Source organism: Sorghum bicolor, chromosome 10, assembly GCF_000003195.3.
Source record: "Sorghum bicolor cultivar BTx623 chromosome 10, Sorghum_bicolor_NCBIv3, whole genome shotgun sequence".
NCBI lineage: Eukaryota > Viridiplantae > Streptophyta > Magnoliopsida > Poales > Poaceae > Sorghum > Sorghum bicolor.
The window spans coordinates 12,389,441-12,405,553 of NC_012879.2; the positions used below are offsets into that span (position 1 = coordinate 12,389,441).

Here is a 16,113-nt window from a genome sequence, read left to right on the forward strand (position 1 = left end):
CTCGAGGCCCATCGATTCGCTCAACGCTATTTCCGTACTCGACTGTCGCTGGCTATCGAGCCCTTATCGATTCGGTGGACCCTGTTTCCGTGTTCGAGACCACGATCGACACCGTGCCCTGGTGATCACGTATTTATGTCGGAGCGTCGAGCTGGAGCCTCGATTTGTTTGTGAATCCTCTCGTTGTGAGTGTTGGCTGAGATACCCCTATTGACATCCTCGACGGTACCCATTTGGAGCACCGTCCCTATCCTTAGATGCTACCCAACAAGGTGCCTCCATGATCTCTATATTACACAACATGGAGGACAAAGCACCATGACATCTTCCCTTATCATTGGCAAGATTGTGACATTTGAAATATTAAGGAAGGTGGGTTAATTAAGAAGTTACGGCACCAAGCAAGTAAAGCATTGTCTCACCTTTGACGATCATAAGAAGATGAAGAAGATCAAATTTAGAGATGTTTGACCTATAACAAAACTAACAAAATGCTATATAATTAGAAGGTGGGTGGAGTAAATTTTAAAATCGTATGCCAGCAATCAATTGTTTTTTTAATATATAAAGATAAATTTCTAGCTTTGAAACTTTGATCAAGTAGTGAGTACTTTGTGCAACATTAACTGAGGTATTGGTATGGACTAGGAATGAGATTTTCGGAAATAGAGAAAAGGAACCGAAAAGGAGGGACACAAGAACATAAGCCTTGGACTTCTGTGAGTTACAGTGTATGTGTTACATACGTGGTTCAATCAGAGAGGGAACGATTTACGATGAACTGGCCGGAGCAAGGCTGAGATGCAGGTCCAGCCCCATCGCCGATGATGGTTCCTCGGTGTCGTCGTCAGCCAGAGCGCACATCTCGTACGATCGACCGCCGGTACCGCCACGCAGCATCAATGGCTCAGGTTGGCATACGCCGGCGTGGAACGGCAGACCCATGGCCATGGTTGCAGCCGCTGGCTGGTGCGCGAGGTAGACCCAGCTGGCGACGGCGCCCGGGCTTACGGCGATGACGTGTCCGGGCGGCGGCCGCGACGACGTGAAACCGGCGACGCAGATGCCGCCCAAGCCGGCAGCTGCAGCGGCGCCGCCGTCAAGGACGCGGGCGGCGAACTGGCGCTCACGCTTCAGCTGCTGCCGCTCCTTCTTGTGCGCGTTCTGGTGCCCGCCAAGCGCCTGCGAGTTAGCGAACTCGCGGCAGCAGTACTGGCACTCGAACCGGCGCCTGTCCACCACCACCACTGGCCGGCCGTCGTCCTGCGGCGGAGGCTGGGCGACGACGATGTGATCGGCAATAATACCCTCGCCGGCCACGTCGTAGCCGAAGATCCTCAGAGACGAAGCGCTCGGCGTCCGCTTCGGCTGCTCGCACTTTATGTCTGCTGCCGCCATGGATCGACAGTAACTGCTTGTAGAGGAGCTCAGTGATCAGCTCGTCGTCGCGGGTTGGTGTGGTGCTGTTGATGCATACGGCGAAGTGAAGTGATGCGTATATGTAGCCCGCTGGGAGCGCCCGGAAGTCGTACCTGCTTGGAGAAAACGAGGGATTGGACGAGAAAAAACCCAGGGGTTTGCACTTGTTTTGGAGAGTGTAGGTAGGTGAACATAGAGAGAAGAGATGACAACACGCAAAGCTTCCACCCAACTGGTGAATCATTCTAGAAATGGACCATGCATATGCATGCATGCATGCATGTGAAAAGAAGCCATGTACCAAATACGTAACCACCGGCCAGTAGCTTCCGTTTCCAAACACCATCCATAACGTACGTAGATGGGTCTATAAGCATAGAGGGTGTCAAGGCAGCTAGCGGCACGTTATGTTCACCTTCTGGACCACGCTGCAGCAGGGATATTGGGATTAATTAGCCGGCCGGGAGCAAAGGTGAACCGCTAACCACGCAATGCTTCTCCTCCTACCAGCCCTGAAGTTTAAGCTCCCTGAGGTTTGGGCTTTGAGGCCTTTGCTGCTTCCTCTTTGCCATTCTAGGTTCTCGCCTCTTTCTTTCTGCTGTTGTCCCTCTCTTCCTCTTCTCCCTTGGAGCGACCAGGACGGAGGACCTGTTTTCACCTAGCTGCAAAATTCAGGACGATTTTTGCTTTGGCGAAAATTTGGTCTTCCGATTTATTTCCTGTCCGGTTCTTAATAGGTATTTCTTTGATTTTGTTGTTACCTTTGGTGGTTAAATTCTGTCTCTCTCCGATGATTCTGCTGCTGTGCATCCTATGCTGCACCGGAGGCATTGCGAGTGATCTCCCGAATGATTGGGTTTTCGAATTCTTCGTTCATCGAAGCCAGTGCGCTTGTTCCTCTCCTTTGAGTGTAATCTCAACTCAATAAGCTTACTTTGCATCAATGGTGGTCCAAATTGGTTCCATGAATTCTAGTTTTTCTCTGTTCGAGAAGATAAACCTTGCCATAGAGTTGGAACTTGGAACCTAAGAAGAACCCCTTCAAATCTTTTGGTAATGTTGTCCGCTTTCGACCCCTCTAATCATTTAAACATTCCGCATGAGTTTTTGCCTTTGATAACCTAGAACCTAATTGGTTGGATGGTCTTCGTGCTCCCGCTTCTCGGTCAAAGGAGTTGCTGCAAGGCCAGCATGGTTCCCCGTGGTTGTTCCTCCACCTTTGGGTCTAGCTCTTCAACACTACTGGAATTCTGTTCTTTGCCGACTGCCAAAAGGCCCTAAAACAGGTGGCAAAGGCTTTGCCGACTGCTTTACACGTGGCAGTCGGCAAAGAACACGTGGCAAAGAATTCGTCGGCAAAGAAACCTTTGCCACCTGCCAAGAGAAAAGCAGTCGGCAAAGCCTTTGCCACCTGCCAATATGGCAGTCGGCAAAGGGAACGAACGCCGTCGTGAGATGACAGAGCTCTTTGCCGACTGCCTTTCTTGGCAGGTGGCAAAGGACTCTTTACCGACTGCCTTTATTGGCAGGTGGCAAAGGGCTCTTTGCCGACTGCCTTTATTGGCAGGTGGCAAAGAGCTCTTTACCGACTGCCTTTCTTGGCAGGTGGCAAAGCTGTCATTGTTCATGAGATTCCAGCTTTTCCACCTGCTTTCCACGTGGCAGGTGGCAAAGCTGGAATAAATAAAATTTTGGTCTGTTTTCTGTTTTGCATCACAAATATGATTATATAACTGGAATTCACATATATCACACAGATCCACATATATATCACACAAATCCACATATATAGCACACATAGACTATAACAAATGAGTCCAACAGTTCACATGTTATTAAACAAAATATCATCAGTCTTAGAGCAAAACACACAAATATAGAAGCTAGTTACACAGAATTTGCTATACAAAACATCTCAAGATGCCCAGAATGACATGTGAAGCAACATGAAATTCTATATTTTATTTAATACTAGGTAAATGCCCGTGCGTTGCAACGGGAAAAAAAATTCCACCAACAACGGTAAATATAAACGATGTCCAGCTCCCTTAACTCATTTATCCGGCACCAGTGTCCAAGCCATCCAACATTGCTAGCCAAAGCCATGGAACACTGCCTTTAGCCAAAGCTATGGATAGATTTGCCAGCTTGCTGCCCCCCACCGCACTTGCCTCCTCCATTTGTTCTACTTGCAGCATTAATTCCAACCTTCCCTAAAGGTAGCAAAAATATAAATAATGTGCCTTAAAGATATGCCTGCAATAATAACTCTTATAGCACATTACAAGATTTGACATTCTGGAAAGGGTCCAGCAAGTTTTTTTCATTTCCATTCTAGACCACTTGAATAATATCCATTATCGATCAATATATACATTCAAAAATTCTAAATAGTCATATGTCACAATTGACCGCACAATCAACTCAACGAACAAGATATAGTCATGTTTCAAACTTCTTTATAATTTTCAGAGTTGGAATAATTAGTCATATGACAGAAAGCAAACTGAACTTACATCCATCAGACTAATCCTCCTCTTCTTGTTATCTTGCCTGATTGTCTGCACACCAAAATGACACAAATTTTTTCATTAACTAAATACTACTTACAATTGACAGAAACTTTCATAATCCAAAGAAATGAAGAGCACATCAACATTCCACAAGGCAAGTTTCTTGATGCATGCTAGGAATAAGAAGAAGAAACAATATGTGGCACATACCAAGTGCACCATAAGAGCCTAACAAGTTCCTATAGGATTGGATGCAGGACCCCCAAAATAAGTTTGAGTGTCATCAACAAACATATTAGACATAAGAATTTAGCTATGTGCAGACCTGACTGAGTTTTCAGAGATGTTCTAGTCAATTAAGTGAAAGGGAAATCTACAAACCCTCTAACTAAACAAGCTATCTAATAAGCATTAGGCACAAGCTAAAATAATGTGATTATTTTTTCTATGGGGAAAAGCTTACCAAGCTTATTATTTAATAAACTTCTTTATCAACTAAATTAGCAACCGTCCTAATTGCATTCAAAGATATGACCAACAAAGAAAACAAAGACATGTTAGTCCTATAAATTTGGTGGCTATTAGTTTATTACAGAGGTACGAAGCATCAGTGAACTAGCTAGCTGTTAATTCTAACATGTCACTTTCCACTTTGAAATGTTCATAAGTATATGGATCTAGAATTAGTTAGCTTAATTATATCATATCAAGTAATCATGACCGCGTGGAGAGATCGCAGCTCATCCTCAATCGCCATATATTCCGTAAACTTAATGTTTGGTTGAACACGTTCGGGTGATCCAGCTCAAATATCTAGAAAGAAAAGAAAAACACAGATTATAGAACAAAACACATGGTAAAAGTGCAAGCACATTTCCCTGGGAATTTTTGAGAGACACCTGCTTTGCATGGCTCGAGGCTTGGCAGCCTGTTGGAGGCGGGTGGTGTGGGCATAATAGTATTGGCCAGACATGTTCTTTATATGATGCAAATTTAAACAACTATTTCTTCACTGCAGCAGAAAAGTAAAGAAATATAAAAAGTGTATGGATGGTTCAGCTAACCTGGGAGTGGCAACGCCATCAACGACGGCAGATTAGGACCCTTGCCCTGCCTTCTGCTTTCCTGTGGACCCTTGACCTGCTCCAACGGCATAATAAATCGAAGCACATTGAATAAGCATACCAATTCTAGCAGGCCAAGACTAACTACTCCTGCAATTGCAGCGAGTCAAAAGATATAGAGGTTATATTCCAAGACAACATTTCACTGAAATAAAGAACTGAAGCCCAAATGTTTTTGGCAGGGACTGAAAACGGCTCAGGAGACCTTCAATGCCATAGGTTAGCTGAAACACTGTCCTAGGACGGTTAGCGGCATCTGTGATGATCCATGATTCGTTGAGCTGAATAAACTATACGTTCTTTTACTATTAGCAGTTTGATAGAACATGCATTTCCAGTATAAACACTGAACAAGCTACTTAGCTACTTAGCTGCATTTCCAGTATAAGTAACATCCAAGGAAGCTACTTAGCTTAAACACTGCCTACCAAATAAACACTGAACCCTTCCTTTCTATCATTCTCCACGACGCAACCTGCGAAATTTGCAAGGCAGCAGAGGAGTCTGAAGTGCCAGTGTCTGGCGCAGAGCAGGCTAACTTAACCGGGACAATCACATCAGCGTCAAGCCCATGCATCCCGCAAGCCCCACGGTCCAGCCAGCACCAGCAGCCCTCCAGGGAAAGACAGAATCAGATGGCTTGCCCATCACGCGGATCCGGCCTCCGGGCACGCATGTGGCCGCTCCCGCATCCGGCCCGGGCCACCGCACGCGGCAGGTGTCGCCACCGCATCGCTGACGCCGACGTGCCGCGCGCGGCGCCATCGGACGGACCGCCTGGCGCGCGTAGCGTACCCGCTCCGCGGCAGCTCAGTAGCTCTCGGTGCTATAGTGCTCTCGAACACGAGGAACAACACAACGTACCTCGAAACGCACTGTGACGGAGGGGTTCTCCCCCGACGCCCTGTAGATCCGGCAGCCACAAGGAGCGGATCCTCGAGGGCGCGGCGCGGCGGGGCTGCCGGAGCGGCCGGACCGAAGCGGCCGGGCGGGCGGGCGACCGAAGCGGCTGGGGCCGGAGCGGCCAGACCGAAGCGGCCGGATCGAAGCGGCCGGATCGAAGCGGGCAGGCGGGCGGGCGGTCAACGGCAGGGGAGGAGGCACGGGTGCAAGCGCAGGGCGCAGGGGAGGTGCGAGCGCAGGGCGCAGGGGAGGCGGCCGGGGCGCGGCCGACGGCGGGACTGCGGCGGCGGCGCTGCGCTGCGTGCGGGCGCGGGGCGCGCTGGATGCGGGCGCTCGATTCTTTTTTTTTAGAAAATAAAAGGTCGGCATGGATATGGGCTGACCTTTTAGGTTAAAGTCCTTTGCCGACTGCTAATGGGCAAGGCAGTCGGCAAAGGCACGATATATTTTAATTACAAAAATCTTTTACCGACTGCCTAGAATTAGAGCAGTCGGTAAAGTTTTTTTTTCCAATTTATTTGCAGCCTCAACTTGTTTAAAATTTTTTGAAATTTTTATTATCGGCTACACATGTGATAACATTAGACCTCAAAAAGTTTTGTGATTTTTTGACTTTTTTTGCTATATTTCATTAATTAATTTCTTTAAATTGATTTTTCCGCTGCATAATTATACTTTGAACTATAGGTGTATGAAATAGTAAAACTTAGCCATTCGAAAAATGATATTCATGTTGAATAATATATTTTTAGACCATATCCAAAAACTAACCCAAAATTTTGAAGTCCTTGTCCACGGAACATGATCATCCAAGTGTGATAGAAGTGACTTTTAATTATATAAAACTCAAACGAAATCGAAAAATTACGAAACTTGTTGAGGTGTCATGTTATCACATTAGAAGCCTATGATAAATATTTGAAAAAATTTGGAGCAAGTTGTGACGTCAGATGTACAAATCCCAAACACTAGCGCGCGCATGTGATCACATGTGATCATATTGGAAATATCTGGTTTTTGTTCATCTGATACTGCAACTTCCTCCAAACTTTCTCAAATTTTTTCTATAGGGTCCACATGTGATAACATTAAACTTCAAAAAGTTTTGTGATTTTTTGACTTTTTTTGCTATATTTCATTAATTAATTTCTATAAATTTATTTTTCCACTCAATAATCCTACTTTGAACTATAGGTGCATGAGATAGTAAAACTTAGCCATTTGAAAAATAATATTTATGTTGAATAATGTATTTTTAGGTCATATCCAAAAATTGACCTAAAATTTTGAAGTCCTTGTCCACGGAACATGATCATCCAGTGCGGTACAAGTGATTTTTAATTATATAAAAACTCAATCGAAATCAGAAAATTACGAAACTTGTTGAGGTGTCATGTTATCACATGGGGAGCCTATGATAAAAATTTGAAAAAATTTTGGAGCAATTTGTGATGTCAGATGTACAAAACCCAAACACTTCAACATTTGATCACATGTGATCATATTGGAAATGTTTGGTTTTTATTCATCTGATACTGTAACTTACTCCAAACTTTTTGAAATTTTTTCTATAGGGTCCACATGTGATAATATTAAACCTCAAAAAGTTTTGTGATTTTTTGACTTTTTTTGCTATATTTCATTAATTAATTTCTTTAAATTGTTTTTTCCGCTACATAATCCTACTACGAACTATAGGTGCATGAAATAGTAAAACTTACCATTTGAAAAATGATATTCATGTTGAATAATGTATTTTTAGACCATATCCAAAAACTAACCCAAAATTTCGAAGTCCTTGTCCACGAAACATGATCATCCAAGTGTGGTAGAAGTGACTTTTAATTATATAAAACTCAAACGAAATCAGAAAATTACAAAACTTATTGAGGTGTCATGTTATCACATGAGGAGCCTATGATAAAAATTTGAAAAAAAATTGGAGCAAGTTATGATGTCAGATGTACAAAACCCAAACACTTGCGCATGTGATCACATGTGATTATATTGGAAATGTCTGGTTTTTGTTCATCTGATACTGCAACTTGATCTAAACTTTCTCAAATTTTTTGTATAGAGTCCACATGTGATAACATTAAACCTCAAAAAGTTTTGTGATTTTTTGACTTTTTTTGCTATATTTCATTAATTAATTTCTTTAAATTGATTTTTCCGCTACATAATCCTACTATGAACTATAGGTGCATGAAATAGTAAAACTTAGCCATTTGAAAAATGATATTCATGTTGAATAATGTATTTTTAGACCATATCCAAAAACTAACCCAAAATTTTGAAGTCCTTGTCCACGAAATATGATCATCCAAGTGTGGTAGAAGTGACTTTTAATTATATAAAACTCAAACAAAATCAGAAAATTACGAAATTTGTTGAGGTGTCATGTTATCACATGAGGAGCCTATGATAGAAATTTGAAAAAAATTGGAGCAAGTTGTGATGTCAGATGTACAAAACCCAAACGCTTGCGCATGTGATCACATGCGATCATATTGGAAATGTGTGGGTTTTGTTCATCTGATACTGCAACTTCCTCCAAACTTTCTCAAAATTTTTTTATAGCTTCCACATGTGATAACATGACACTTGGTCAAGTTTCGTAATTTTCCGACTTCGTTTGAATTTTATATAATTAAAAATCACCTCTAACACACCTGGATGGTCATGTCCCGTGGATAAAGACATCAAAATTTTGGGTGAGTTTCGGGAAATGACCTTAAAATAGACTCTCCAACATGAATATCATTTTTCGAATGGCTAAGTTTCATTATTTGATGCATCTGCAGTTCAAAGTAGGATTCTGTGGTGGAAAATACAATTAAAGGAAATTAATTTACAAAATATAGCAAAAAGGGTCACAAAATCAAGAAAGTTTATAAGGTTCACTCTTATTGCATGTGGAGGCTATGAAAAAAGTTGGAGGAAGTTTGGAGCAAGTGACGACATCGAATGTCTAAACGTAAATTCAAATTTCAAAAATAAAAAATTTTATCTTTGCCGACTGCCTAACGGCTTGGCAGGTGACAAAGGGAACAGAGATGGATGCCGTTAGCTGCCAGCCACCTTTGCCACCAACTTTTCTTTGCCACCTGCCAGGCCTTTCTTTGCCACCTGCCAGGCAGTCGGCAAAGGATGTCTTTGCCGACTGCCTTTCTTTGCCATCTGCCAGGATAGTTGGGCAGTCGGCAAAGAATCCTTTGCCGACTGCTTTTAGAAGCAGTCGGCAAAGAATCTTTGCCGACTGCCTTTTCTTTGGCAGGTGGCAAAGGATTTTAGCAGTCGGCAAAGTCCAGTTTTCCTGTAGTGCAAGCTCACGTTACTAATTCTTTTAGAGATTTTGCTCTCCTGCTGCCATTCTTCTTGGGAAGTTGAGCCCATTATTTATGTTGCTTGAGGTTTCTTCTAGGTCTATGACTAGTGGACTGATAAGAAATCAGAGCACTCATCAGGCTTCGCTTCCTGAGTTGATCCTATGAGTTGGATGCTACGACCAAAAAAAACCATTCCTCTATGTGCCTTCTTCTCTTATCCTGCCTGTTCTCTACACCTCTCACAGCCACCTCGTAACCTACCAATGTTTTAAATAGCGGGCTAAGCCTCTTAGCGGCAGCCTCTCTAAAAGGCTAAGAAAAGCTATAGCACGCTAATAGCGGGCTAAGCCATTTAGCGGCTGAGCAAAAAAATATGTCAAATATCATGTAATTTTACACATAATAAAGATGAAAACATTATGAATACCAATAGGGATAGATATTTCAAAGTCTTACTAACATATTACATCAAAGTTCGTAGTGCATATATGATACATCAATAATAACATACATCACATGGGGACATATCTATGCTATTTGGGCCGATGGAACTGAAGCCCAAGGCCAAATAGCGGCGATAAACTAACCCAATTTAGCAAAATTAGCGCACTATTAGCTGCTAATAGCGAGAACAATCATTTAGCGTTAAAATCTTCATAGCTTAGCAGTTTTCTTCCAGAAACGCTAAATAGCGCTATAGCGTCCGCTATAGTGTGCTATTTAGAACAGGGCTGGAAACACGCCATGGAAGTGCTCAAGTTGGCGGTAGCAGTACGGCCGTCTAATGGCGTGGCCATATCGCCTGTTCAAAATGCGGCTTCGTGATCTGACTAAGGAGCTGATGCAGTGGCGAAGCCCGAAGATTTTAGAAGCCCGAGCAATTCTCATTAAACAAAAATATTTAATTATAAAATTACATAATTCTATATAAATATAAAGAAATTTTCTTTTGCATCTTGACGAGAAGCCCGGCCGGCCGCCCGGGGTGGCCGGGCGGTGGCTCTGCCAGTGAGCTGATGGGAAGAATAGAAAGAACTAGAGGGTTCATCATGAGAAAACTTACAACAAAAATATAAAAAGAAATAAATAGTAAAATTGATGTCAGGATATTTATAAAATTTAGGGCTCCCAATGCAAAGTAGTTTTTATATTAGCTTCTTCTCTTATCTGAGAACATAAAAATCGGCTCAAACTTATAGAATCCATTTAATATCGAAATCAAATCCAAAAATCATTATTCAAATTTATTTAGGTTCCTCTCGATTAGTTTTGTATCAACTAGTAACACACACTAGTGTACAAAGATCATATTCATACTTGATCATAACTACATGCAAGCATTAAACATTTTATAGATAGTTAAATAGACAACCCATTTTATGAGCTGTCTATTTATTAGTTGTCTATGTGTGAATTTTAAAAACTTAGAGACACCATGTTGTGTATGAGTTGTACATGCCCTAAGTGTAGCAAGATGGCCCGACCCTGTCCTGCACCTCAAGCGTATGAAATTACTAAACTTGCCACTGCCAAAAATTCAAGATTTAAATAGGGTTTGATCCCTCTACAGCTATAACTACAACACATGCATGGGGCTTTTGTGATCTTTCTTTTCTGTCACCTAACCTTAAATTTATGTCATATTACAAAATCTGTGACGCACCCATCATGCGTCGCTTACCATGTGAGCGGCGTCTAAGTATTTTGCGCCATAAACCTATGACATTGTAGTTTTTTTGAAAGATTTAGGACATCCTTTTTTTTCATCATATACACTTATTATACTATGCCACGTAAGGAGACGTCCTGTAGGATAAAAAAATGTCATAAATTTTGACGCGGCACTAACTTGACATCGTCTCTTGTAAGCTTTATAATGGACTAAGCCGGCATGTTAGAGCCCATGTAGCAGGCATGCTTATAATGGACTAATCCCATTGGTGAGGCTTTTTTTAATTAGCAGCCTATTTCAATATTATGATTTTTTAGGTTAATCTATTCTTGCACTCTGAAATGTTAAATCCAGTCCACGCCACTTTTCTAAGCAGCTCAAAACAGATATTTTTAATTTATTCTAGGCTAGCCCACAAAAAAAATATCCATATTGTAGCCCACACATTTCATATTACAGCCCACATAGTGCACCCCAAAATTACAAATTACAGCCCATATACCATTCCAAACAATGCATATTGTTATCCAGACATGGCAAGCAAAACAGTGCAAATCACAGCCCATACAAAAGATCATAACGACCGGAGTTTCCCATGTCTTACATTAGGTTCATTGCATTCATCAACAACAGCAAATTAAGATACAAAAGTGTTCACATGACACGCTTGAGAATAAATCACGTGCAAAAGAATACAACCAAGATGAAAGAAACAAATATAGATAAAGGAGAAAAGGGCCAAAAGGATCTAAAGGGAAAAGAAAGAAAAAGATTGGGTTGAATTTCACGATAACAAGATAAACCGCCTGCAGATGTATCATTTGGCGTCACCTGCTAAGCTAGCTTGTGCTCTCACTACAAAGCAAGTGGTGCTGGCGGCTTAGAGTCTCTCTTAGGTGCCTGCGGCCAAATGAGGTGAGATCCTTGTTATGCTGCGTAGTATGAGTGTGGCCATGGGTGTATCAACACCAAGCGTGTCAGGACACAAGGCTTACGAGGGGCTCTTCAAAGCTAAGTTGAATGCTTCCATCGAAGCACTAAAAGTGTTTTTCCCGGCACTCGGAACAGGGTCGTGTTGGAAGCAGCGGAGGCCCAAGCCAAACTTTTTAGGTAGCATTGCTGCCTAAATCTCGGTAATCTACCTTTGTGTATAGGAAAACTTGAATCTATAGACTAGGACGGTCGGTGCAGCCGTAGGTTATAACTCTGTATGCCTCTTAGAGTGCTCGTTAGCGGCATGTCGTTGTATGACAAATACCATGGAGGTGACCAAGTGCACATAGCCAATGGTTCAGGTATGAGAATCAGTCATGTTGGTCATGGCATCTTGCGCTCCCCAAGTATAAATCTTCAACTTAAGAATATTCTACATGTTCCTAGTGCAAACAAAAATCTTCTTTCTGTAAATCGTTTTACCCGTGACAATGGAGTTTTTCTTGAGTTTCATCCAAATTATTTTGTTGTTAAGGAACAGTCAACGATGAAACCGATCCTCGAAGGCCGATGTGAGAACGGTCTTTATCCTGTGCGGTCGCCATATAAAGAAGCTCTTGGAGTCGTCAAGCCCTCCGTGTCCCTATGGCACCACCGCCTAGGTCATCCTGCTGCTGCCATAGTCCAACAAGTTGTCCATCGTCATCAGCTTCCAGTTGCTCAAGAGTCCAAAAATAAAAGTGTGTGTGACGCCTATCAGCAAGGCAAAAGCCACCAGCTACCTTACTTGAGATCGCCCACAATCTCCGCTAGTGCTTTTGATCTTGTTTTTAGTGATGTATGGGGTCCAGCTGCCACCTCTGTTGGCCGAAACAATTATTATGTGTCCTTTATCGATGATCACACCAAATTTGTCTGGATCTATTTATTGAAAAGAAAGTCTGAAGTTTTCCGGTGTTTTAAAGACTTCCAAACTCTTGTTGAAAGGCAATTTGATAAAAGGATTAGGTCAATACAAACCGACTGGGGTAGTGAATACCAAGCCCTTACCTCCTTTTTTCAACATGCTGGAATCACGCACCGTGTGTCTTGCCCTCACACTCACCAACAAAATGGCACCGCTGAAAGAAAACATAGACACATTGTAGAGGTCGGTCTCACCCTTCTTGCACACGCCACTATGCCTCTCAAATTTTGGGATGAAGCTTTCCTAACTGCTGTCTTCTTAATTAATCGGCTACCGTCAAGGGTAATCAACAATGAGACACCCTTCTATCGTCTTTACGGCAAGGATACAGAGTACTCATCCCTTCGCACCTTCGGGTGCGCCTGCTGGCCCCATCTTCGTCCCTACAACACCACTAAACTATCTTTCCGCTCCAAACAATGTGTGTTCTTAGGGTATAGTAATCAACACAAAGGTTTTAAGTGCCTTGATCCCAAAGAAGGACGAGTCTACATCTCTAGGGATGTTACATTTGACGAACATGTGTTTCCTTTTGCATCACTCCATCCCAATGCCGGTGCACGCCTACTGCCGAGCTTGCTCTCCTACTAGATATTCTTCTTAATCCACATAGTACCAGGGATGCACACTTGTCTGACCTTGGGCTGTTTTCTCCATTACCTGCTAACGGCTCTACTGTGTCTGCTGGAGATGAAAATTTTGCAGGACAAACCGGGGTCATTTCATGTGCCCCCCGGTCGGGGACAGCATGGCACCCGAGGCGGATCCTCCTGGCGTGGGATCAGGTCCTGGCGGCTCATCAGCCTCAGGATCTGGCCTTGTCACCTTGTCCACGCCGTCTCCCACCGGCAATGGATCTTCTCCGGTTGAACCCAGTGCTCATGTCCTAGCCACACAAATGACGCTGCCACAGCCTGATCCGACGGCCGCGGGTGCAGCAGCCTCCCAAGCTAGATCCGATGTCTTGTCTGCGCCTGTGGCCTCCCCAGCAGTGACTTCAGAGCCGCCAGCCCGTCCTGCAACTCGGTTGCAACACGGGATCAGCAAGCCCAAAGTTCACACCGATGGCACGGTAAGATGGTGCCAACTTGCATCCACTTCGTCTGATGAACCTAGCTCACTTGCAGAAGCACAAGGTGATCCAAAGTGGGTGGCAGCCATGAATCTCGAGCATCAAGCTCTTCTAAGGAATCAGACTTGGCACCTTGTTACACCATCGAAAGGTAAAAATATAGTTGGGTGCAAATGGGTGTATAAAGTCAAACGGAAAGCTGATGGCACTGGTATGCTCGGTTGTGCAGTAAGTTGCAGCGACTTGGTTTTGTTCCTTCCAAAGCCGACACCTCTCTTTTCTACTACAACAAGAATGGGCACAATATCTTTGTTCTTGTCTATGTTGATGATATTATCGTTGCGAGTTCATCCTCTCAAGCCACAGATGCACTCTTAGCTGACTTGCAGGCCGAGTTTGATCTCAAAGACTTGGGAGATCTGCATTTTTTCTTGGGCATCGAAGTCAAGAGGGGACGTGATGGATTGATTCTCACCCAAGAAAGGTATGCTATGGACATCTTGAAGCGGTCAGGTATGCAGCTATGTAAGCCGGTTGACACACCACTGTTGACGGTCCTTAAGTACCAAATTTAATTATCAAATAAATAAAGAAAAGGATTCAAATGCAACCAACACCCAGACTTAGAGTTTTATCTGACAGAATTCCACGAGTTTTGGTGTTTGTCTATTTCTGCAGGGGGTTATCAGGAAATATGGAGGAAAGGCCCACATGTCGGGTTTACATAGAGATATTAACGTGTGCGTCAATTTTCTATCATCTAGAAGACTCCAGAAGCCACGGGAATGAACAGGAAGCTGAGCGGGCCCGGGGGCAGGGCGCCCGCCCTCCCCAGTTGGGGCGCCCGCCCTGTCATCTGGACCAATCAGGCTCCGCCTCACGGATTATGCTCCACCGACCTAAAGGATCAAGGAAACTCGTGCGATTAAGGTCAGTTTGATCCGACGGCCCACATTCATTTGGAGGGGCTATATAAGCAGGACCCCTGGCCCCTGGAGGAGGAACCTCTTCATCCTTATTCATTATTGATAGACAGAGCAAAAGCTAGGGTTTAGAGATGAGAGCTCTTCTCTCTTCTCTAAACTAGAGTAGATCTAGATAGTAGCGAGATAGAAAGCGAGGGAGGATTGGAGGAGAGGCCGGCCTGTCGGTTCTTCCTCCGGTTGTACTTCGCCATGATCAAGCTCTAATCAAGCTTGCTCATGGGATGACTCTGGTAATCTACTTCTATTTCATTATGCAATTACTATCCATGTATGTTCTGGTTCACAACTCTTTTGAGTACTTTAATCTATAGGACACTATAGGTGAGGGTTGTAGTATAGGTGTAAGCGTGGTGCTTAGACCTATATTACTTGTGGATATCCCCTGTCTAGCCGGATCATGTGGTAGGCCGCGTGGGTGACAGCTACGTTGGTCCTCTGTAGTCCACCTCCCGTTAGCAGGACTGGTAGGGTTTATCGGCCTATGGATAAGCATCCTTTGTGGTGTAATCTTATCACGTGGTTCGTCCCAGACATAGACATACCCCTTTGAAGTAGAGAAACCATAGTTATCCTCTCTATTCTCCTACCATCGCCCATATACTAGATTGCTCTACTCTATATTCCCCCATTATCATTTTACCTTTAATATTGTTCTTATTCAATTCTATCATATTTCCTTTTTACACCCACCTATCTGTCTTGGTTAAGTTAGGGTGTAGTTGGTTCTCCTGTTTCCCTGTGGATACGATAAAACCTTTAACCAGATAAAAGCTACAACGGTATCCGTACGCTTGCGGATTTATCTGTGTGCGTATAAATACCATAGTACACTCTAGTGCCATGCTGGGGATGACAACCTAGTATTCAAGTGCTGTTAGCAAGTGTCAACAAGCTTTTTGGCGCCGTTGCCGCGAAGACGGTTGCTGAGTTGACTACGAATTAGCTTAATCATTTTCTAAAAAAAATAAATATTTTTTCCGTTTATCCTTTGCCTTATCTCTACTATTCTTTCTTCTTATCTAATCCTTGATCTCTGGTCTATCATGAAGGCAAACATGTCTATCTATCAGTTTAATAGACCTACGGGCACACATCTCGAACCACCAAAACCTTCAAAGCCTATCATGACATCTAGTTTTGAGATAAGCCCGAAATACATAGAATTTCTTCAAAAACACCCTTTCTCAGGAGAAGG

At 43.3% G+C, this 16,113-nt stretch overlaps 2 protein-coding genes across 3 annotated transcripts; both read right to left on the minus strand.

Annotated features, from left to right (window-relative positions):
• LOC8073724 (zinc finger protein 6) lies at positions 390–1,500 on the minus strand. The gene has a single exon (XM_002438189.2). The coding sequence runs from the start codon at positions 1,396–1,398 to the stop codon at positions 772–774; it is 627 nt and encodes a 208-aa protein (XP_002438234.1). The 5' UTR covers positions 1,399–1,500; the 3' UTR covers positions 390–771.
• LOC110430739 (translation initiation factor IF-2-like) lies at positions 3,223–6,459 on the minus strand. 2 transcript variants are annotated; one of them, XM_021448625.1, is made up of 4 exons: positions 5,921–6,343; positions 4,997–5,072; positions 3,936–3,980; positions 3,223–3,632 (listed from the first exon to the last, which is right to left on the minus strand). In XM_021448625.1, exons 1-3 carry the CDS (start codon positions 6,326–6,328, stop codon positions 3,964–3,966), a joined length of 501 nt encoding a protein of 166 aa, XP_021304300.1. In that variant the 5' UTR covers positions 6,329–6,343; the 3' UTR covers positions 3,223–3,632; positions 3,936–3,963. The 2 variants fall into 2 exon arrangements, with proteins under 2 accessions (XP_021304300.1, XP_021304301.1); XM_021448626.1 differs by lacking the exons at positions 3,223–3,632; positions 3,936–3,980 and adding an exon at positions 3,987–4,745 and having other exon boundaries at positions 5,921–6,459.

Bases quoted from the DNA above. Each gene is read 5' to 3' on its own strand.
- LOC8073724 (XM_002438189.2), bottom strand. From the start codon at position 1,398: ATGGCGGCAGCAGACATAAAGTGCGAGCAGCCGAAGCGGACGCCGAGC.
- LOC110430739 (XM_021448625.1), bottom strand. From the start codon at position 6,328: ATGCCGACCTTTTATTTTCTAAAAAAAAAGAATCGAGCGCCCGCATCC. The intron at 5,073-5,920 runs GTACGTTGTGTT...CCGTTGGAGCAG, and splicing joins CCGTCACAGTGCGTTTCGAG to GTCAAGGGTCCACAGGAAAG.